Source organism: Sorghum bicolor, chromosome 9 (assembly GCF_000003195.3).
Source record: "Sorghum bicolor cultivar BTx623 chromosome 9, Sorghum_bicolor_NCBIv3, whole genome shotgun sequence".
In the NCBI taxonomy this organism is placed as follows: domain Eukaryota; kingdom Viridiplantae; phylum Streptophyta; class Magnoliopsida; order Poales; family Poaceae; genus Sorghum; species Sorghum bicolor.
In genome coordinates, this window is record NC_012878.2 from 3499905 (window position 1) to 3520472 (window position 20568).

The 20568-nt window shown below is 46.5% G+C and overlaps 4 protein-coding genes across 10 annotated transcripts; 1 reads left to right on the plus strand and 3 right to left on the minus strand.

The window, feature by feature from the left end:
• On the minus strand, positions 218-4866 carry LOC110430254. 7 transcript variants are annotated; one of them, XM_021447580.1, is made up of 6 exons: positions 4576-4866; positions 2777-2846; positions 1941-2020; positions 1553-1669; positions 1302-1353; positions 218-864 (listed from the first exon to the last, which is right to left on the minus strand). In XM_021447580.1, exons 1-6 carry the CDS (start codon positions 4849-4851, stop codon positions 425-427), a joined length of 1035 nt encoding a protein of 344 aa, XP_021303255.1. In that variant the 5' UTR covers positions 4852-4866; the 3' UTR covers positions 218-424. The 7 variants fall into 7 exon arrangements, with proteins under 7 accessions (XP_021303255.1, XP_021303253.1, XP_021303254.1 ...); XM_021447578.1 differs by having other exon boundaries at positions 1941-2197; XM_021447579.1 differs by having other exon boundaries at positions 1941-2219; positions 4576-4829.
• On the plus strand, positions 8307-9723 carry LOC8071299 (glucose and ribitol dehydrogenase homolog). Its single transcript, XM_002439205.2, has 2 exons — positions 8307-9278; positions 9404-9723. The coding sequence occupies exons 1-2, from the start codon at positions 8318-8320 to the stop codon at positions 9424-9426; spliced, it is 984 nt and encodes a 327-aa protein (XP_002439250.1). The 5' UTR covers positions 8307-8317; the 3' UTR covers positions 9427-9723.
• On the minus strand, positions 13065-15008 carry LOC8071301 (benzyl alcohol O-benzoyltransferase). The gene is made up of 2 exons (XM_002440515.2): positions 14375-15008; positions 13065-14108 (listed from the first exon to the last, which is right to left on the minus strand). The coding sequence occupies exons 1-2, from the start codon at positions 14873-14875 to the stop codon at positions 13197-13199; spliced, it is 1413 nt and encodes a 470-aa protein (XP_002440560.1). The 5' UTR covers positions 14876-15008; the 3' UTR covers positions 13065-13196.
• Positions 16586-18562, minus strand: LOC8068209 ((Z)-3-hexen-1-ol acetyltransferase). The gene is made up of 2 exons (XM_021448264.1): positions 18013-18562; positions 16586-17901 (listed from the first exon to the last, which is right to left on the minus strand). The coding sequence occupies exons 1-2, from the start codon at positions 18490-18492 to the stop codon at positions 16966-16968; spliced, it is 1416 nt and encodes a 471-aa protein (XP_021303939.1). The 5' UTR covers positions 18493-18562; the 3' UTR covers positions 16586-16965.

The following is a 20568-nucleotide window of genomic DNA, read 5'->3' on the forward strand; positions in this document are numbered from 1 at the left end:
CTAAAGAGCTCATTTAGCACTTGCGTGAAGCTCATTCGTATTGAACAATTAGCGATTGGCCAGCTCCAAAGACCTCATTTGAGATGCTTCTGGGACGGTGAGTTGCTCATCGTGCTGAGATGTTTTTGGGACGTCCAGTTGCTCATCGTGCGTCGTACTTTGGTCAGGTGAGTTATGTGCTGTCCCATGAATTGCATCCGAACTCAGACTCAGTCAGGACACAATGGAAGAGTTAACTCAGAGACATTCCTCTTAGCTCCTACAAATTGCAGCATTTTATTAACAACGCTAGGCAGGATTAACTCTCCTGCAACTACAAACAACTCCCCAAAATCAAATTCACAACATAATCATCCAGGACTATAATCACAGGACACAAAATTCAGCAACCACAGGCAATCGATGGCCTGGCTTCGATGCCACTTCATTTGCCTGACGAGTACCCACGGAAGCTTTGCCGTTCCAACCGCGTGCCCTGCATGAGGTATTTGAGTCTGGCTTTGATCGTACCCAGCTTCTCCACGCACTCTTCCAGGTCACCGTCAACCTCACCTTCTGTCAAGGACGACTCCTCTTGCTTGATTGAGACTCCAATAACTGGTTCTTGCTTGATGGAAATCCCGATACCTGCCGTTTGGCTGCTGGCTGCAGCAGCTTGGGCGTCATGGCTGGGGTCTGGTGACTTGGATGTTGAGCTGGGCTTCAGGTCCTCTGTGGACGTGACAGTAGTGTCTTTCTGATAAATGTGGCTGGAAGCGCTGTTTGTCGCTATGGGACCTGGAGCTTCCTCAGGCGTATTTGAAGCTCTGCACAACGGTTTCCGGGCGTCCCAGCTATCATTGTCGTCATTTTCATCATCTGATTCTGCAAACATTTTGACATAGATCAGTAGGACAACATATATAATTTTATTGTTACTAGTCCTGTTTTTTTTTTTTCAACAGATCCCTATACAAAAACAGATTCCTATCCCTATCCCTATCCCAGCTTTGATAACGAAAAGAAGGGAAGAAATGAAATGCAACACAATTTGTGCAGGCTTGCGAGCGCTGGTTCTGAGGCATGGGAGAAAGGAGACAGGCAATCTTTTTTGGTTTTTCTTTATAATGATATGTTTGTCATTTTTCATTTAGTGGGAAAAAACATATCATCCTATGCTACTAGGATTTCTTGTATTTGCATCACAAATTAGCTAACTGCTATAATCTTAACAGTACTAGATTAGCTAACCATGTCCATGTGACAACCATTTCTACACACGAAACAATCGGAGTAAACATATCCACAAGAGATAACAGTACCAGATTTATAATGTTGAAGTAGACGAGCAGCATGCCAACCTTTTCCGTTTGCCTAGTAACAATAAAATCAACATATTATTCAATACATAAAAATATTATAGACAATAAACTATGCCAGAAACTGCACTCCATTCTAATATAATAAAGTAAATACTACCCTGGGAAAACAATCATGAATCACCTGTACTCAATATATTCTAGCACTTAAATACAAAGATATCTAAAGAAATAATTTAAAATCCATCAGCTACCTGTGAAAGAGGGACCGTCCAACCTTTTGCTAGAGACCACTCGAGAGTAGGCCTCAGATCACTACAATTAGCTTGATAACATTGGCCTTCACCTATGGGAGGTGCCGGCAGCTCTACCTGTAGAGTGTAGCCAGTTTTAGTAACATGTGGATATATTCAATAAGTAGGAACGAAGAAAAACCATGAGAAAATAATGATCGAAGGAATAACTAGTTTTTTTCTACTAGATGGAATGATATGCAGCTCTCATCCATGTTCGAGAAAATAAAGAGGACTAACTAGTTGGAGAAGTAAAGTTTAAATCATCTATTGCATGGTACATGAAAATAACAAGAAAATTTGTGAGAACAGGTAATTTCTATAACACGATAAATCATTAAATTCTTACTTCGACCAGATCTTCATTGAGTAACTTAGTAATTGTCGCAGACCAATAACAACCTTCCGTCAACCAATCAACCAGATCACCTATTTTCCAGGTTTCATCAACAATTGCTGTGACATCACTATTTGGTAACTGCTCAGGAACTTCATGCACAAAATACCATTTTGGAAACGAAGGCCTTATCATGATTTGAGTACTCTCTCTTGAATTTTGGTTGGACCTTGCAGAGTTCTTTCGAAAGACCCTAACCCATTCCTTCTCTGCAAGGAAACAGCAACGGGACTGGAATATAATGTGCTTAAAACTAATGATTAATGTCAATAGTCATGCACTCATGCTGACGTTCCTATGTTCTTTTCAACTGGACACAGGAATGATAAACTGTGAATGGATTATCTGGACCTTATATTCTTTTTCAACACCAAATTTTACCAAACTGAGATTTATAGTCTAATTGACCAAACACTTGTTGGTGAGATAACATATGAACATGATTACATATCAGTTTGTGCTAAACAAATTTTGGTAAGCACAAAGATAGTAAATTCCTATTGAAGAAAAGGGTGCCACCCAAACCTCAAAATATGTACCTGCTTGTGGTGCAATACCCCCTTAAACTTGGCATTTCCATAATAGATGCCAAAGCCTATAAGTTCTTGTGGTTCCTTTGTATTCTTATAAGGTCTTCTAATCATTAGGGTTTGATTACATAGATTGTACGATAAGGTAAGGTACTAGGTACATAAAAGTTAGAAGTATGAAATGTTCACAAATTTTAGTATCACTATTGAAAAGACAAAACAATTGACACAAGAGAGCTAAGTTAAAGCTTTGCTTACTTTCGCCGGGATAATCAATGTACTCCAAGTAACACTCCAGGTATCCAAACTTGACACGCATATTATGTATCTGAAAAATAGCTGCACTTAGTTAACCCCCATGCTCTACTTTTTTCCATATAATATGAATACGCATCTACAATTCAGGAGATGCACGATGAATGAAACAATGAGGAAAAAGTCTGTTTCCTTTTATTTTTAATGTATGGATAGGCAGGTCTGTTTCCTTTTCTTTTTTTGAACGTAAAATACAGCAGGGTTGGCCCCCACTGTTGAGATTTATTAGAAAAAAAGACACTGTACAAAAGGGAGGCTTTACCCAAGCCAAAGGACAAAAAGAAAAAGAACAGCAGATGGAAGCTCAAGGAGAGCTGGAAAGGTAGGGTAGGGAATCTATACAGAGAAGGAACTCATGATGTTTGTCTTCACTAAGTCTACAAGCCTGCAACCTGGCCACTTCACAGAAGAGACGCTTCCAAGACGTTTCCTTAATTCATATATGGAGAAACTATTATTTTTCAGAACTTCTAAAACTGAATTTAGCTATTTATTAATGATTTTTAGTTATATTAATCACTGGCTCAATCTAGATTCTAGACCACTAAAAAATCAGAAACATCATTGCTGTAGGTTGTTTTCTTTTCCTTCTTTAATTGATGTAGTAATTTCTAGACCTTGGTCTCTTTCCAGATGGGTACATAACTTGGGAAGGACACTGGCCAGGCTGTTGGTGCTGCTGTGTGGAAAGGTCATCAACGAGTCATAGCGCCACTTCACCACAGGTGGTGGCTGCTAGAGGTGGGCAGAGTCTAGCACAAGGCCATCACAGCGGCAGAGTTATGAAAGGCGTGAGGGAGTGTGGAAAGTGGAGAGGTGAGGCACCAGCGGCAGTTGGTGATAGGGGAAGATGTCACACATCAGTTAGAGGTGGCATTGACAGCTGTGATGAGGGCTGGCGTGACAGGGTTGCGGCAGGGGTATAGGCGGTGGTGGCTCAGCGAGAGGAGGCAGGCTGCTGGTTCATTGCAAGGAAGATGGCGATGGGCTACACGCTTCGGCATAGTGAGAACCACCGCACATTAACTTTGTCCTTATAACTCTCAAATATTTGGATAATAGATCCTGTGCTCTATTTCTCTATATCAAACATGAATAAAATAAGGTATTCATCTGTGATTCAGGAGATGCATGAGAAAACAAGGAAATATTATGTTGCACTCACTCAATTAAAAGTGTAAGTTATTTTTAGTTTTGTCCTAAGTCAACCTGTATGAGTTTAATCAAGCTTAGAACAAAATAAACAATATCTTCAATACAAAATAAAGCACCATAAAGAAATATTTTATAGAAAAATTAATGAAACTAAATTTTGTGGATGTTCATGCATTTTTCTATATTAACTTAGTCAATGTTATTAGAGATTTATGACAAAACTAAAACTACTTACATTCGGAACCTCAGGGATGAAATTCAGAGAGGTTACTTGAATATCAACAGTTCAAATGAGTAATTCACTGCCCCCACATATTACAAACAAATGCAGGCAACACTTAATTAGAGCATGGTAACTGAACAGAGAAGTAATAAGGGGGGGATAATTGCGGCTTGACCTTGCAGCGAAACCATGCACCCCTGTAACCGCTCACCAAGGATTTTGACTCCGCGAGATCCCCAATCTTATACGGAAGAATCAGATCCATCTCCAGCTACCACCGGCGGAGCCAAGGCCCGGCCACCCTGGGCAGTTGGCCGGGCTCCCACGGTACAGCAGAGGCGGGAGGGGAGAGGGAGGTGCGTACGCAGGGTCTCCGGCCGGTGCGCAGAGGACGGAGGCGAGGGCGCGAGGCGACTGGCGAGAGGCGGAAGGGGTCGCCGCCGACGTCGCCGGCCAGGGACTGCCCCTCCGTCGCTGAGGGACCGAGCCTGAGCGCCGCTGAGCGCGAGTGGTGGTGGGGGGGCCCGTACTGCGCCTGATGCCCTCCGTTTGTAATCGAGCGGTGGAAGCAAACAGCAAATCCAGCGGCAGGAAACAAAGCATCGGCCCATGTAAACCGATATGTTGGGCCAAGTAGCATCTATAAGGCTACCTAAATGTCTATTTAGGTAGCTACCAATTTTCATACTACCCATATTTCGCTTTCCACTCCAACAGTACTACCTAAAACACACTACCCAAACTAATCATAGCAGAAAATGACACATGGGTCCCATATGTCATACTCTGGTTCTTCTTCTCGCCACGGATGGAGGTGGAGGTGGCTGGAGATGCGCCGGCGCAGGTCGCCACGCCGTCGGGGAGGGACTCCGTGCCACCGGGATAGGCCACCGCGCCGCCATGGAGGGCCTCCCCGTGCCAACGGGATAGGTTGCCGCGCCGCTGTGGAGATCCACGCCGAGCAGGGGAGGCGCACAGCCGTGCGTCATGCCGTTGGGGGCCGCCAGAGCCCGGAGTAGGGGAGCCAAGCCGTCGGGGAGGGCCTCCACCGAGACAAGCCGCCGCACCACCGGGAGGGCCACGCCGGGCAGGGGAGGCACACCGTCGTGCCTTGTGCGGGTAGGGAGCCGCACCGCCGAGGAGCCTCCGTGTTGGGGGAGGCTTGTATCCGATGGGGGCTACGCGAGCGAGAAGCCGCGTTGGAGGTTCGCAGCGCGAGGGCGAGGGGTGGCGAGGAGGGCCGCTGCCGAGGAGGGCCGTCGCCGGGGAGGGCGAGGCACAGACGCGGGTGGTGTCGGGTGATTCCGAGCTTGTGGGGAGGAGAGAGACGAAGGGAAAATAGGTAGACACTTTTGTTGGCCCAACAGATCTAGGTAGTGGGAGAGAAAATTTGTTGGGCCAACAAATTTGGTAGCCTAATAGGTAGCCTGTTGGAGTATAGTTTTTGACCTCCACTACCTAAATATAGGATATGTAGTCTGTTTAGGTAGCCTGCTGGAGATGCTCTAAGCAATCATATCTACAACCAAGGCGTTGTTTAGTTACCAAATTTTTTCAAGATTTTCCGTCGCATCGAATCTTACGACAAAACATTAAATATAGATAAAAATAATAACTAATTATACAGTTTATCTATAATTTACGAGACGAATCTTTTAAGCCTTGTTCGTCTATGATTAGATAATAATTGTCAAATAAAAACAAAAGCGCTACAGTAGCAAAATCACCGCGTCCAAAATTTTTAACCCATCACATCAAATTTTTACATACATATATGGAGCATTAAATATAAACGAAAATAAAAACTAAAGTTTAGTTAAAAATTATGAGACACTATTTACTAAATAAAACAAAAATAGTTAAATTCAAAAAAATTTCAGAAATAAACAAAAGCCTAAAACATTTGTATCCCTATCGTTCACAGGCACGCGCGCTCGCTCGCAGGCCGTCCCGGCGCCAATCACGCTCTCGGAATTCATACCTTGTTTAGTTCGCAAAAATTTCCAAGATTCACCGTCACATCAAATCTTTAGTCGCATGTATAGAGTATTAAAAATAGACGAAAACAAAAACTAACTGTATAGTTTACTTGTAATTTGTGAGATGAATCTTTTAAGTCTAGTTACTCTGTGATTGGATAATATTTGTCAAATAAAAACGAAATGCTAGAGTATCTAAAAACAAAAAAAATTTACGAACCAAATTGCAAGATCTCGCAGTCGCCCGGGTCTCCGCCGCCGCCATCATAGTCGCTGCCTGCTCTTTGATAGCGACGTCCCGGCTGCCCGCAACCCGCAGGCGCTCGTCCACGAAGCAGGAGCCATGACGCCACCCCACCACTGGTCTGCTTCCTGCACCCGCACGCCAGGCGCTGAGGGTATCCGCCGCCGCACGCTACGCGCTCGATCCTTCGCCGGTTCCATCGGATCTTCGTCGGGTACCCGGCCAGCAGGTATGTCCACCCCTTCTCTTCCCTTTACTTCTGAAATATGTATTTAGCATATAAGGATGATTTTGTGTAGACCCCATTCAGATGAAATATGTATTTAGCACAGTCAAAAATTTAGCAGATGCCTCTTGTTTAGCTTTTGAGTGTGATCTAACAGTTGCATTTGGAGCATAATGCTTTTTAACAAATTTTAACTGAATAGCTAACGTCAAAATGGAGCAATGCAGCCACATAGGGTCATTATTCTTACAAGGAAGGACCTGGATTCAGCATTCAAACTTCAAAGTAGGCATATTTAACACAAAAAATGATTTCTGATTTCTGAATCGTCTTCATGGATGCAGACTTGAGTACTTGATATTTGTTGGCATATAAATGATAAAACTAGATTTACAGAAAATAACATATAGTTCATCAAATTATTTCAGTTGACGGGCCTTTCATAGTATATTCATTAGTATACTACCACTGATTGCTGACAGGGTGCAAGCCTTCTTTGTGCTTTGATCTGCTTTGCTCTTAATGTTCATAGGCCTTGTGTGCTCCTCATCCACCCCACCGTGGCGGCATTTGGATAGGCAGATCGAAAGGGATCAGGATATGTGCCCAGTAAGAATTATCGTGGAGTGCACAGAGCTATATGTATGGTTGTTTACAAGTGGCCAAATAGGCTTGCTCAACTTGGGATTAACTTATTTATCTTTCTAAAATGAAGGTAGCATTCCAGTTTATGGCCACCAGGGATTGACTTATTTATCCTCTTGAAATATATTCCCTCCATCTCAAATTGTAAGTTATTTCAAAAATCTTGGAGAGTTAAACTTTTCTAAGTTTGACCCAATTTATATGATAAAATAATTATTATTATGATACAAACTAAGTATCATTAAATTCTTTTTTAATTATATTTTTATAGTATACTCACTTTACGTTACAATTCTTAGTATTTCTCTCTATAATTTTGGTCAAATGTAAAAATACTTTAACTCTCCAAGATTCTTGGAATGACTTACAATTTAGGATGGAGGGAGTAGGTAGCATTCCAGTTTGTGGCTATCATGCAAGTACACATGCAATGGTTTCCAGTTCAGCCATCTAATTGCTTTAAAACTTAGTGCTGATCATAGATGCAGCAAAATGGTTCCTATTTAGAGCTCATATACTATATTTGTTTCATGAACTTAATTATGATTGCAGGACTACTACAAAGTTCTAGAGGTTGACTATGACGCATCTTACAATACCATCAAATCAAGTTATCGAAAATTACCTTTGGTAAGATGTTGTACAACCTCCACTCGTCAAACTAGAAGATAATTATGTGCACACCTGACGATGTTCTATCTTTTCTGAATTGTATGGCATTAAGCGGTTGACACAGTTGTAAGTATCTAATTATCCCCAAGTGCACTACCCATCTCTATTAAAACTGTCAATTCAGAATTTCAGACAGTGATGCTACTAGCGAGGTCGAGTGGGTGTAATAAGCGGCGGCCGGCGTGCGTTGGTTGGTTCTCCGAGCGGCCGGACTGGACGCGTGGGCGAGGCAGATGCCAGCCTCCCGCCACGTCCGCCGCCACGCGCCCACGCCTGCCTGCCTCTCCCTCTTGTTTATATGCCCTCCTCCCCTCCACCCCCTCGTCTCCCTCACCGTGCCATGCGCGCAGCATTGCTTCGTCTCCTCCACCTCCCTGTCGTTGCTAGTAGATCACCATCATCACCACTCCGACCGGCTCCGGCGGCTCGCGCCATGGCGTCCCAGAAGCAGTTCCCGCCGCAGCAGCAGGGATCCCAGCCCGGCAAGGAGCACGCCATGGACCCGCGCCCTGAGGCCATCCTCCAGAACTACAAGGCGGCGAACAAGCTCAAGAACAAGGTGGCGCTGGTGACCGGCGGCGACTCCGGCATCGGCCGCGCGGTGTGCCTCCTCTTCGCGGCGGAGGGCGCGTCGGTAGCCTTCACGTACGTGAAGGGCCACGAGGACAAGGACGCGGAGGAGACGCTCCGGGCGCTGCGCGACATCTCCTCCCGCACGGGCGCGCGCCCGCCCATGGCGCTCGCCGCCGACCTCGGGTACGAGGACAGCTGCCGGAGCGTGGTGGAGGAGGTGGCGTCGGCGCACGGCGGCCGCATCGACGTGCTCGTCAACAACGCCGCCGAGCAGCACGAGCGGCGGTCCATCACGGAGGTCGCCGAGCCCGACCTCGACCGCGTGTTCCGCACCAACATCTTCTCCTACTTCCTCACGACGAAGCACGCGGTGGCGCGCATGGCGCCGCACGGCGGCGGGTCCGTCATCAACACGGCGTCGGTGAACGCGTACAAGGGACACAAGACGCTGCTGGACTACACGTCCACCAAGGGCGCCATCGTGTCCTTCACGCGCGCGCTGGCGCTGCAGCTCGCCGACAAGGGCATCCGTGTCAATGGCGTCGCGCCGGGGCCTATCTGGACGCCGCTCATCCCGGCGTCGTTCGGCGAGGAGAAGGTGGAGCAGTTCGGCTCCGAGGTGCCCATGAAGCGCGCCGGACAGCCGGCTGAGGTTGCGCCTAGCTACGTCTTCCTCGCCAGCGAGCAGGACTCGTCGTACATCACCGGACAGTTCCTCCACGTCAACGGTACACGCACGAGCCGCCGCCGCCGCCGGCCTGCTGCTGCTTAATTTCTGCTGCTACTTGCATTGGTTCTCACTCTCTCTGCTACCTACTCGTAGGTACTAACTGATGTGTGTGTTGTTTTGCAGGAGGCGTCATCGTCAATGGGTAGAGAGAAGTTAGCTAGACGACGACGACGACGGGGATCGCCGGCGGCGGTAGGAGGTGTGGCCATGGAGTCCTTTTGGGGTGTGCGTCGTCGTGTCCAAGTCGGAGGGAAGGAAGTGTCGAGTACGTGTACGACGTGCAGACAGCCAAGCTTTGAGTTTGAGTTCACAGTTGTGTAGGGGTGTGTGTCCACTGCCCAGTAGTGTGGCTACTGTGAGCTAGCAGCACGTGTACAAAAGGGAGGAACGTGTCTGAATAAACATGTGTGCAGTGCATGTCAACTTCCGTGGCATCGTCGTAACCGATCTTGCTGTGTTTCTTTTATTTATTATAAGTTCGCGTTCTTTACACGTTCTGTTGTGCGCGCGCGCACACTCTGACGCTGTGTCCATTGCCCAACAGTAAGCGGCAAGATTGCTGGTATAAATAAATATATTCCTAAAGGTAAAATTACAAATAAATTTATTTCTAATAATAAAAAGTCTTCTAATCTTTAATTTCTTTTGCCGGTGTATAGGTCGGGCAGCCTCCTGTGTCCATGGAGGAGTCCTGAGTAGAGATGAAGCTCAGATGATGGAGGAGTCCTGAGTAGAGATGAAACTCAGATGAAAACGGATGACGGATATTATCGATATCATATTTGTTTGATATTATAGATATTATATTTGTTTGATATTATATTTATTTTCATCATATTTGTTTGATATTATAGATATTATATTTGTTTGATATTATATTTATTTTTATATTTCTGGTCGAATTCGGATTCGAATACGGATAATGTAAGATACGATTAGATGTCGACATCGTATTCGGACTTGAATATAGACAAATCTAAACCCTTTTAAACGAATTCGGTCTCGAATACGGTCGGAAAATATCCGTACAGTTTTTATCCTAGTCCTGAGTGGTATATATAAATAAATATATACAAAAGGGGATACCAAGAAAGTAGACATTGTGCAACAAACAAGTTAAGAGCAACTGTATCTCTCCAGTCATGGAGAATAGCTGAATAGGATAGTACGTGTAGGATAGTAGGTGAAGCTCTTATCCCTGGCCTTGTTTTTTTATCCAAAAACCAAAAACTTACTTGTTTTTTCATCCAAGAACCAAAAGCTTTTCAAGGTTCGAATCTTGCAGCATATGTTTGTCAAATAAAAATAAAAGTGCCACATTGACAAATAAAAACTAACTACATAGTTTGCCTGTTAATCACGAGACGAATCTTTTGAGACTTATTACTTTATAATTGGACAATGTTTGTCAAATAAAAACAAAAGTGGTACTGTATCAAAATCCAAAAATTGTCAAAGAAAAACAAAAGTGCTACATGGACAAATAAAAACTAACTACATAGTTTGCCTGTTAATCACGAGACGAATCTTTTGAAACTTGTTACTTTATAATTGGACAATATTTGTCAAATAAAAATAAAAGTGCTACGGTATCAAAATCCAAAAACTTTTTGATCTAAACAAGGCCTCAATCTCAAACTTAGGCCTTGTTTAGATCTATTTCTTTTTGGTTTCGGACATTATAATATTTTTGCTTATATTCGACAATTATTGTTCAATTATAGACTAACTAGATTTAAAAGATTCATCTCGCAAATTAAAGACAAACTGTGTAATTAGTTATTTTTTATTTATATTTAACGTTTACTACAAGATTTGATGTAACGAAAAATCTTAATTTTTTTTTTGATTTTAGGTGCAACTAAACAAAGCCTTAATTGTTTGCATCTCAGGCTCATCAAGATCGAGCATCTCCAACAATTTGGTATAATTGACTTGCCAAATCTTGAGTTTTAGCAAGTTGGTAATTTGTTTGGTAAGTGAAAAAAAGGATGTATCTCCAACAAATTGCTATTCTTCACTTGTTAAAATAGAGGATGACATATTGGACCCGTCATTGCTTGCTCTGTTGCTGGCTTGCTGCTCGTCACCTAGTATCTTGATACTAGTGTTGCGTCGTCGTCACCGATGACCTCGCAGTAGGAGTTTGGGCAGCCCAAGAAACGCAAATCTCCTGGACACATGAGCAACCAAGGACCCCATGTTGGCCAAGGAGGTAGAAATCAGCAAGAAAAGGGAGAAGCGAGCTGCTCGTCAGGTCGAAGCCTAGCAACAAGGGAAGTGGCAGGGGCACCGCAGCAAGTTTGGACAGGGAGCCGAGGTGGACGGAGCAGCTGTTGAACCCGTGCGCGACTGCCATGGAAGCGGGCAAACTCGGCGAGCTGGCCTCCTCCGGCGAACCCAACCACCGCCTGGCCACACACGGGCTGCGCCCTCACGCGACGCCTCCCGCACGCCGTGGGCAAAGCAGCTGTGGCGACCGTGAAGACGTCATCTTGCGAGTGCCCGACGCCGGCGTTCTCCGGCGTCAATCTGCACGTGTTCTGAGCTTCGCGCATCAGGTTCAACGACTTCCAGGAGCTGCTCCTCGCGTCGCCCAAGCGTGGAGCATCCCGCGGCGAGCTGGCGGGGCGGAGGCGGAGGCACGGGCGAGGCCGCTGGCGAGCGTACGCGGGCGTGCGTCACAGCGATAGCAACTCAAGTACGCGCGCGAGGATGGAGAATAGCAAGTTGGGATAAATACCAAGTTGGTTTAAGGAGTTGTTGCAGAGAGTTTTTTGTGTTTTTGCCAAATTAATAAGAATAGGAACCTCATTTGAGGAGTTGTTGGAGATGCTCAAGCTTGTTATCTTAGTCCCTGAACTCATTCCGGTCCAACATGACGACTAGACGATAAAAGCCCTTAGATGACACAGTGGTTTTCACTTCTCCCCTGTTTCTTCCGCGCCTCTTGTTTTTCTCGTCGACAAAGACGGAACTAAGGTACTAGGGCCTCGTTTAGTTCTTTAGCTGAAAAGTTTTTGGGTATCGTACACTTTCGTTTATATTTGGTAATTATTATCTAATTATAAACTAACTAGGTTTAAAAAATTCATCTCGTAAATTACAGGCAAACTGTATAATTAGTTATTTTTTTAATTTATATTTAATATTCTATGCATATGCCATAAAATTTGATATGATGGAAAATCTTGAAAAGTTTTTTGATTTTAGGTATAACTAAACAAGGTGCAGAGGGAATCGGTGGCGTAAGGAGGTTGTGGGAGCATAGAGAAGCAGAGCATGAGACAAAGCCCACAATGTTGTAGCAGACAGTATTCAAAAATTTTATACAAATAATAAAATAAATAAATTATTATTATAATATCTCTAATAATAAAATAAGTTACGAAAAAAAATATTTTATGTAATTTTTTTGAATAAGATGAACAATTAAATAAGAAGTTTAAATAAAAACAACATTTTTATGTAAATCACTAAATTAAACAATGGTAAATTATAGAGCAAGACGATGCTGAGCTTGGACACCAAGTTAGGGACGATACTATATACATAAGACTGTCTCTAACATATTATAAATCCTCTCTTTCTCAAAAATATGTATAGATACTATTGGTAGTTTTCTATATTTTTTCTCTCCTTTTACATGTTACCGAAAACAAGTCCCTACTAACATGTGGCCCCCACGTGTCATTAAATAATGCATATAGAATTCTTAATAACATATACACGTGAAGTCGTATTCTAAAAATAAAAAAAGAAAGGGGCACAACACAAATACATATGTAGAGGAAGGATAATAGAGAGCATTCCCTGTTGTATGTAAACTTAGGGGGTTATACTGTATTTCCTAGTACACACCAAAACAACGAGCAAACAAAACACACTAGTGTACACATGCATTAGCGCGCACGCACTAACTCTTCAACAACGTCTCGACTTCCGACGCGAAACGCTCCATGGCCGGCCGCGGCAGCACGATCAGCACGCCCACCTTGCCCATGCCCTTCCCGTCGCCGGCGCCGCCGTCGTCCCCGACGTGCACCAAGAAGCTCGGCCCGAACAGCGTCGCCGCGGGGCCGCCGTACACCGGCTCGCCCCACCCGAAGTCGACGCGGTGGAACCCCGCGTGCCGGTTATCCGAAACGAGGAACAGGTTGCCCAGCGCCACGCACGGCCGGCGGCGCAGCACCAGCAGGTCCACCGTGGACCGCACGTACTCGGCGGTCACCGCCGCCTTCGTCTCCCGCACGAGCTCCACGGCGGCGCCCAGAGAACCAGCCAGCAGCGGCCCCGCGGTGGTCACCGCAGCCACGGGCACGCACGCGTTGCCGTAGTAGCCGGCGGGGAGCACCAGCTCGGGCACGCCCCTGAACCCCACGATGGACACCGCTCGCACCTCCTCGTCCGCCGGGACCTCCAGCGCCGCCGTGCGCGCGCGCCACAGCGCCGCCGTGAGCGTCTCGAAGGTCGTGGCCGTTTTGCGGAGGTGCGGCGGCAGGCCGCTTTTGATCGTGGAGACGTCGGCTGGACCGAACGTGAAGGTCCGCGTGATCATGTCGGCCGCCGCCGGCATGGCACCTGCTGCCCACCTGGGCACCGAAACATTTCCCGGCACGGCGTCGAACTCGCGGTGAGGGAACGATGGCCTCGGCGGGCTCCGCGCTTCGAGGAGCTCGCGGGACCATGCGGGCGCGACGGTCGGCGCGGGGAGGCCGCGCGCGAGCTCCGCCGTGGCGGACATGAACTGTGCCAGGCCAATGGCGTCGCAGATCGTGTGGTTGAGCCGGAGCGCGAGGACGAAGCCGCCGCAGAGCAGCCGAGTCACCTAGTGAGATCACGCAAGCGAGTGTTTTTCAAGATTTTCCGTGACACTGAATTTCTCGGCATTGATAAAAAATAACTAATTATATAGTTTATTTATAATCTGCGAGATGAATCTGTTAAATCTATTTAATATATAATTAGATAATAATTACTTAATATAAATAAAAATACCACAGTTATCCAAAAAAATTTTACCCACAAACTAAACAAGGCCTTATTTATCTTTTTTCTTGGAATTGGAAGCAAACTTGCATGGGTTGTACCTACCTGGATGAGAAGCAAGGGGCAGTTGAGCACGCCACCGGATCCGTCGACGTCGAACAGCAGCTGGTCCATGCAGGGGAACGGCGGCCTGAGCTCGCCGGATGAGGCCGCCTCCAGCTCCGCCAGCCGCACGTCGGCGTCGGCCTCCACGAACATGACACCCTCGCCGGTGCAGTCGACGACGAGCTTCCGCGCCTCCACCTCCCGGAGCCGCCCGGCGAGCGGGTAGTACGGGACCAGCGCCTCGCCGAGCGCGCGGCGGACGGCGGACGCCGGGTCGCGGCCGTCGTCGGCACGCGCACCGCCACCGCCGCGGTAGAGGAAGAGGAACGGCACGTGCCCGCGCAGCGTCTCCTGGTCGTCGATGTCGGACAGGCGCTTCGTCTCGCGCGGCGTCGGCGCGGCGGGCCCGACGAGCACCGGTTCCCTCCGACGCACGGCGAATGCGAGCGGCGTCGTCGTCATGGCCGGCGCCTGCACGTAGTGCTCCGTCGCTTCCGGCATGAGGTGATGGTGCAGGGACTTGTCTAGCCACAGGCCACAAGGTGATATTTTGACTTGGAAAACCCCAAACAGGCAAACAGTAACAGGGAGGATGAAATGACAGACGCTGGAAATTCTCAAAATGTGCTGTGAGCTATTCAAAGATGCATGCGTAGATACGCAAGACTTGTAGGCGCAGTGTAGCATATGGCCTTGTTTATGCCCAAAAACCAAAAACTTTTCAAGATTTTCTGTCACATCGAATCTTATGACACGTGCGTAAAATATTAAATATAGATAAAAATAATAACTAATTATATAGTTTATCTATAATTTGAGAGACGAATCTTTTAAGCTTAATTAGTCTATGATTGAACAATAATTACCACATATAAATAAAAATACTACAGTGTCACGAAAATTTTTGAGACAAAAACTAAACAAGGCCTATATATATATGTGTCACATCATTTGTAAGGTTGGACGAATTATCTAAAGTGTGAAGATGCTTGGTTGGTATCAATCTATATCTGAGATTATGCTGCATTTGTCGGAACCAGCCGGCAACGAAAGTCGGCAGAATTCAGCTGACAGCGACGAAACGGAGTACTCCAAAGTTGAATGAACGTTGGGAATTCATTGCCATTATATTGTACTTTTCGTCAAACTGTTGGATGTGGCTCTTCCGCTATAACAGCACGTATATTCCCTGCTTCGTTCCGAAATATAAGTGTCGCTATTATATCTGTGTTGGCTAATTTTTCTTTAAATAAAATTGACTATAGATTTGTAAAAAATATTGGCAGTGTTTTTATCTTCGAAGACATTTATTATAAAAATAAATTCAACAAGCTATCTAATGATATTAATTATGTACTATGAATATTTATATTTTTTTACATATATTTAGTCAAATTTAAAAGCATTTGACTTTTTGATTAGCAAGAGCGATGGAGTGAGTATGTCTTTTGCAGTAGCCTAACAAGGGACGACAAATATATTACTCCCTTCATCCCAAATTGTAAGTCATTCTAAGAATTTTGGAGAGTCAAAACATTCTCACGTTTGACCAAAATTATAGAGAGAAGTACTAAGATTTGTAACGTAAAGTGAGTATACTATGAAGATATAATTAAGGAAGAATCTAATGATACTTAGTTGGTATTATAATAATAATTATTTTATCATATAAATTTGGTCAAACTTAAAAAAGTTTTACTCTCCAAAATTCTTGAAATGACTTACAATTTGGAATGGAGGGAGTACAACTTAATAAGATACATACGCGCAAAAAAGATGATGTCGAAAATACTTGGAACCTCATCATGAGCTTGAATCATCATCCAACTTGTGTCCAGGGAGGATGTCGCAACTTGCGTTTCAGGCCTGGTCCGCAAAACTTGCTGGACGATAGGGCCAGCTAGACGGCAAAATATGAACAAAAACTCTATCTGCTGGGGCTGGCCCAACAGCCATCCAATTGCAACTGATGAGTAGGAGCTCTTCTTCCTCTCGTTTCTCTGTGCCTTTGGACCCACGCGTCATTCTTCTCATCTCCTTCCTTCTCGTTTCTTTCATGCAGAAACTGCAATGACAAGGCGTAGGAATAATACATGAGTTTTTGGAACACCTCTGAGAAGCTCAAGGAAACCATGCATGGATCTAGACTCTAGATATAGAGTTTTGATGGATCTGGTTCCTGTGGAAGTTGGAACTGAGGTGTTTGGATGAAAAAAAAAAACAATGTGCCCTCAATTGAGACCAGGAAATATTTTTTTTCACCACCGTGCACATTTTTCAATAAGAGGAAATAGAGTTAACAAGTTACAAGCCTACTGTTGGTAATGAGAGTTACTAAACAGCAGGGATCCGAGAGGAGCGCAAAGGCGATAAATGACCCATCTAACCAAATTATTACAGGTTGGTTCACAAATTCACACACATGAACGTTAAGGAGCACTACCACCGTACCGTTCAAACAAAAGCATGATAAGCCATGCATGCCAGAAAGTCTGCTGGCTGATTTGTTGGGAGAGAAAAACACTGCTGAATGGCTGGCAGATTTGACTGATAAGCTCAAGTGAATAAGGTGGTCAGGCCAAGAGACCTCCTCAGTTGTCGTCGCTTGAGTGTTCATCCACGAGCGAGGGGGACACCATCTTCTCAAGCTCTGACACAAAGCGATCCATGGCCGGCCGTGGCAGCATGATCGGCACGGCCACAGCATCCTCCTCCCCGTCGCCGTCCCTGACTGCAACAAGAAACATGGCTCCAGAGAACACCGTCGCAATGCCTCCGTACACCGGCACGCCCCACCCCAAGTCCAGGCGATGGAGCCCTAGGTGCCTGTGGTCCGACACGACCAAGAGGTTCGCCGGAGCTAGCATGGACGGCCGCCCACGCAGCACGAGGAGGTCGATGGTGGACCGCACGTACTCGGCGGTGACGGCCGCCGCCTTCGCCTCCCGCACCATCTCCACCGTGTCGCCTAGCGAGCTGGCCTGCAGCTCCCCGGCGGTGGTCACCATCGCCGAGGGCAGGACCACGTTCCCGTAGTAGCCGGCGGGAAGCCCCAGCTCGCGCACGCCCCTGAAGCCGACGGCGAACGCCAGGCGCACCTCCTCGTGCGCCGGGAGCTCTAGCGCGGCCGTGTGTGCGCGCCAGAGCGCCGCCGTGAGCACCTCGAAGGTGGTGGCGGCAGAGCCACGGCGGCGCGTCGGGAGGGACCCCTTGATAGCTGCCACGTCGTGTCGGGTGAAGGTGAACGCCCTCGCGACCATGTCTCCCTCCGGCGGCGCCAGCGCCGGCGGTATGCAGCTGGGCGCGGCGTCGTACACGGGATGCGGGAACGCTGGTGGCCTCGGTGGGACGCGTGCTTCCAGCAGCTCTCGGGACCATGGCGGTGGGGCGGTCGTCGTCGGCGCTGGGTGGCCGCCGCGTGCGAGCTCCGCCACCGCGGAGAGGAAATAGCCTTGGCCTGTGCCGTCGACGATGTTGTGGTTCCTGTGGAGTGCCAAGACGAAGCCGCCGCACAACAGCCTGGTCACCTGGTCGTCGTCGTCGTCATCATGGACATGCATGATTAGGGCACAAGGGCAACGTACGTAACGTGGCAGAAACAGAAAGTAGCTAATCTCGAGGTCGAGGACGGGACGGACCTGGATGAACAGCAAGGGGCAGTTGAGCACGCCGGCGCCGGAGCGGACTTCATCGCACAACAAGTGATCGATCCACGGGCCGAACGGCGGCATCAGCGGGCCGCCGCCGGCGGCCTCCAGCTCCGCCAGGCGCACGTCGGCGTCGGCCTCCACGAACGCCACGCCGTCGCCGGTGCAGTCGACGACCAGCTTCTTGTCCTCCACCTCGCGCAGCCGCCCGGCGAGCGGGTAGTACGGCACCAGCGCCTCGCCGAGCGCACGGCGGATGACATCCGCCGGGTCGTCGTCGCCGGCCCCGCGGCGGTAGAAGAAAACGGACGGCATGTGCCGACGCAGTGTCGTCTGGTTGTCGATGTCGGACAGGCGTCTCGTCTCACGGGGCGTCGGTCCCGCCGGGCGAACGAGCACACGCTCGCGCCGGTGCACAGCGAATGCAGGCGTCGTCGTGATCGCCGGCGTCTGCTGCTGGTCTTGCGCCATTGCTTTGCTTAGGAGCCTCAATAGATGTTGTGAGTTGGGGTCTGTCGGCTGTCGCTTAAATAAGGTTTGATCAGTAAATCAGAGTGAGATGCATGGAAACTACTAACTCTGGTTGGTAAACGGGCGCCTTCATCAAATTTTATTTGGCGATGGGGAAGCTTCCATAGCCAACGTAGAGAAGAGCTGGCGCGTTGAGAGAGTGAAAAAAAAGTCATATATTGACACGTCGGTCTTAAATATCACATGGGATGATCATACCAAAGTCAATTATGTCCTTGGCTTTTATTGCTCGATAATTAAGTGATAGGACAATACTGACTTTCTGCGACGCATTAGGTCATGGATTAACCATCGTCTATAACTTTGGCTAATATAATTAGTCTACCTGTTTGGATACGTTAGGATGGCTAATGTTCAGGAGCTATGGTCTAATGTTTAAGTCCAACATTATGTTCTCACTTTTACAGTACTTACTTTCACAATTTAAGATATACATAGGATCACCACCTTATGCATCCTTACTCTATATATACAGGAGGTTGCACAAACTTAAACGTTGCTTATTCTAATTCATTCGGTGGTTGTATAGGGTCCTGTTTGGAATAGCTTCACCAACAGTTTCATAGGTTTTGTGAGCTATCTTCTTTGCCAAACATTTTTTTCAAAACCGCTCATGGGTGAAGTTTCTTTTTTTATGCTCTCATAAGGTGAAAAAATAGCTTTTGAGACCTCTCTTCCTAGTGGCGGATCCAGAAATGGACCAAGAAGGGGGGCTAAATAATATAGGCTAAATTTTTTTTCTCGCTCAATCCAGTACACTAAGGCCTTTTTTAGTTCCAAATTTTTTTGCAAAATAGGAATAGTAGCATTTTTGTTTGTATTTGACAAATATTGTCCGATCATGGACTAACTAGGCTCAAGAGATTCGTCTCGCAAATTACAGGTAGACTGTGTAATTAGTTATTTCTTTTATCTATATTTAGTGCTTCATGCATGTGCCGCAAGATTCGATGTGATGAGAAATCTGAGAAATTTTGCAAAATCTTTTGGGAACTAAACAAGGCCTAATAGATATAGCTAAAATTGATAATTCAATATTGATTCAAAGTGTTTAAAGGCAAAGATTCATAAAATAAACATAGAAAAATTACTAAATACGTGGAGTCTTTTGCTAAAAAAGAAAACCTGTTAAAAAAAATTTGAGCCCAAGAGAGGGGCTGCAGCCACCCAACCCCCCTCGTGCGTCCGCCAATGTCTCTTCCTCATTTCCCTCTCTCAGCCATACATGAAGCTATTAGTGAAACTATTTTGCCAAACCGTTTTTCAAAAATAGCTACCGCAAAAGCTGCTCGTGAAGTTGTTTTAGGGTCTGTTTGGCACAACTTCACCAACAGTTTTGTGATTTTTTTTTTTTGCAGACACCCTTTTTCAAAACGACACATGGGGTCAAGCTCCTCTTTTTATGCCCTCATGAAGGAACGGAGAGAGGTGAAGCTAGAAAAAGTTGTTTTTCATGGCTATCTCCCTTATTTATTTCCCTTTTCTCAGCCATGCGTGAAGTTGGTGGTGGAGCTGTTTTACCAAACAATATTTGCAAAGTAGCCTTAGTTTCATTAGAAAGATGTTTATGAAGTTGTTTTCCAAAAAAAAAGCTTAACTACTGAAACCAAGGTGTGTCAAATGGGCCTAAGTAAGCGAAGTTCAAAGTCACTCACGGGATGACGGTGCTTTTGAATCGACGGTGGCGTGCCAAGCACACGATTGGCACAGCCATGGCTTCCTCCTTGCATTGTCACCACCGCCATGAATGGCGACAAGGAAGCTTCCTCAACCACGGTGGTCACGCTGTCACCGTGTCAATGTCATCTCTAGCTCTAACGCAAAACGTTTCATTGCCAGGTAGGGCAGCATGATTAGCACGATCATGGCTTCCTCCTTGTCACCACCGCCGCGAATGGCGACAAGGAAGCTTGCCTCAAACACAGTGGTCACGACGCCGCCAAACACTGACACGTCGGCCCCACCTGAACTCGGCGCACCGATTGTCTGACACGGCGAAGACGTTTAGTCCTTGTT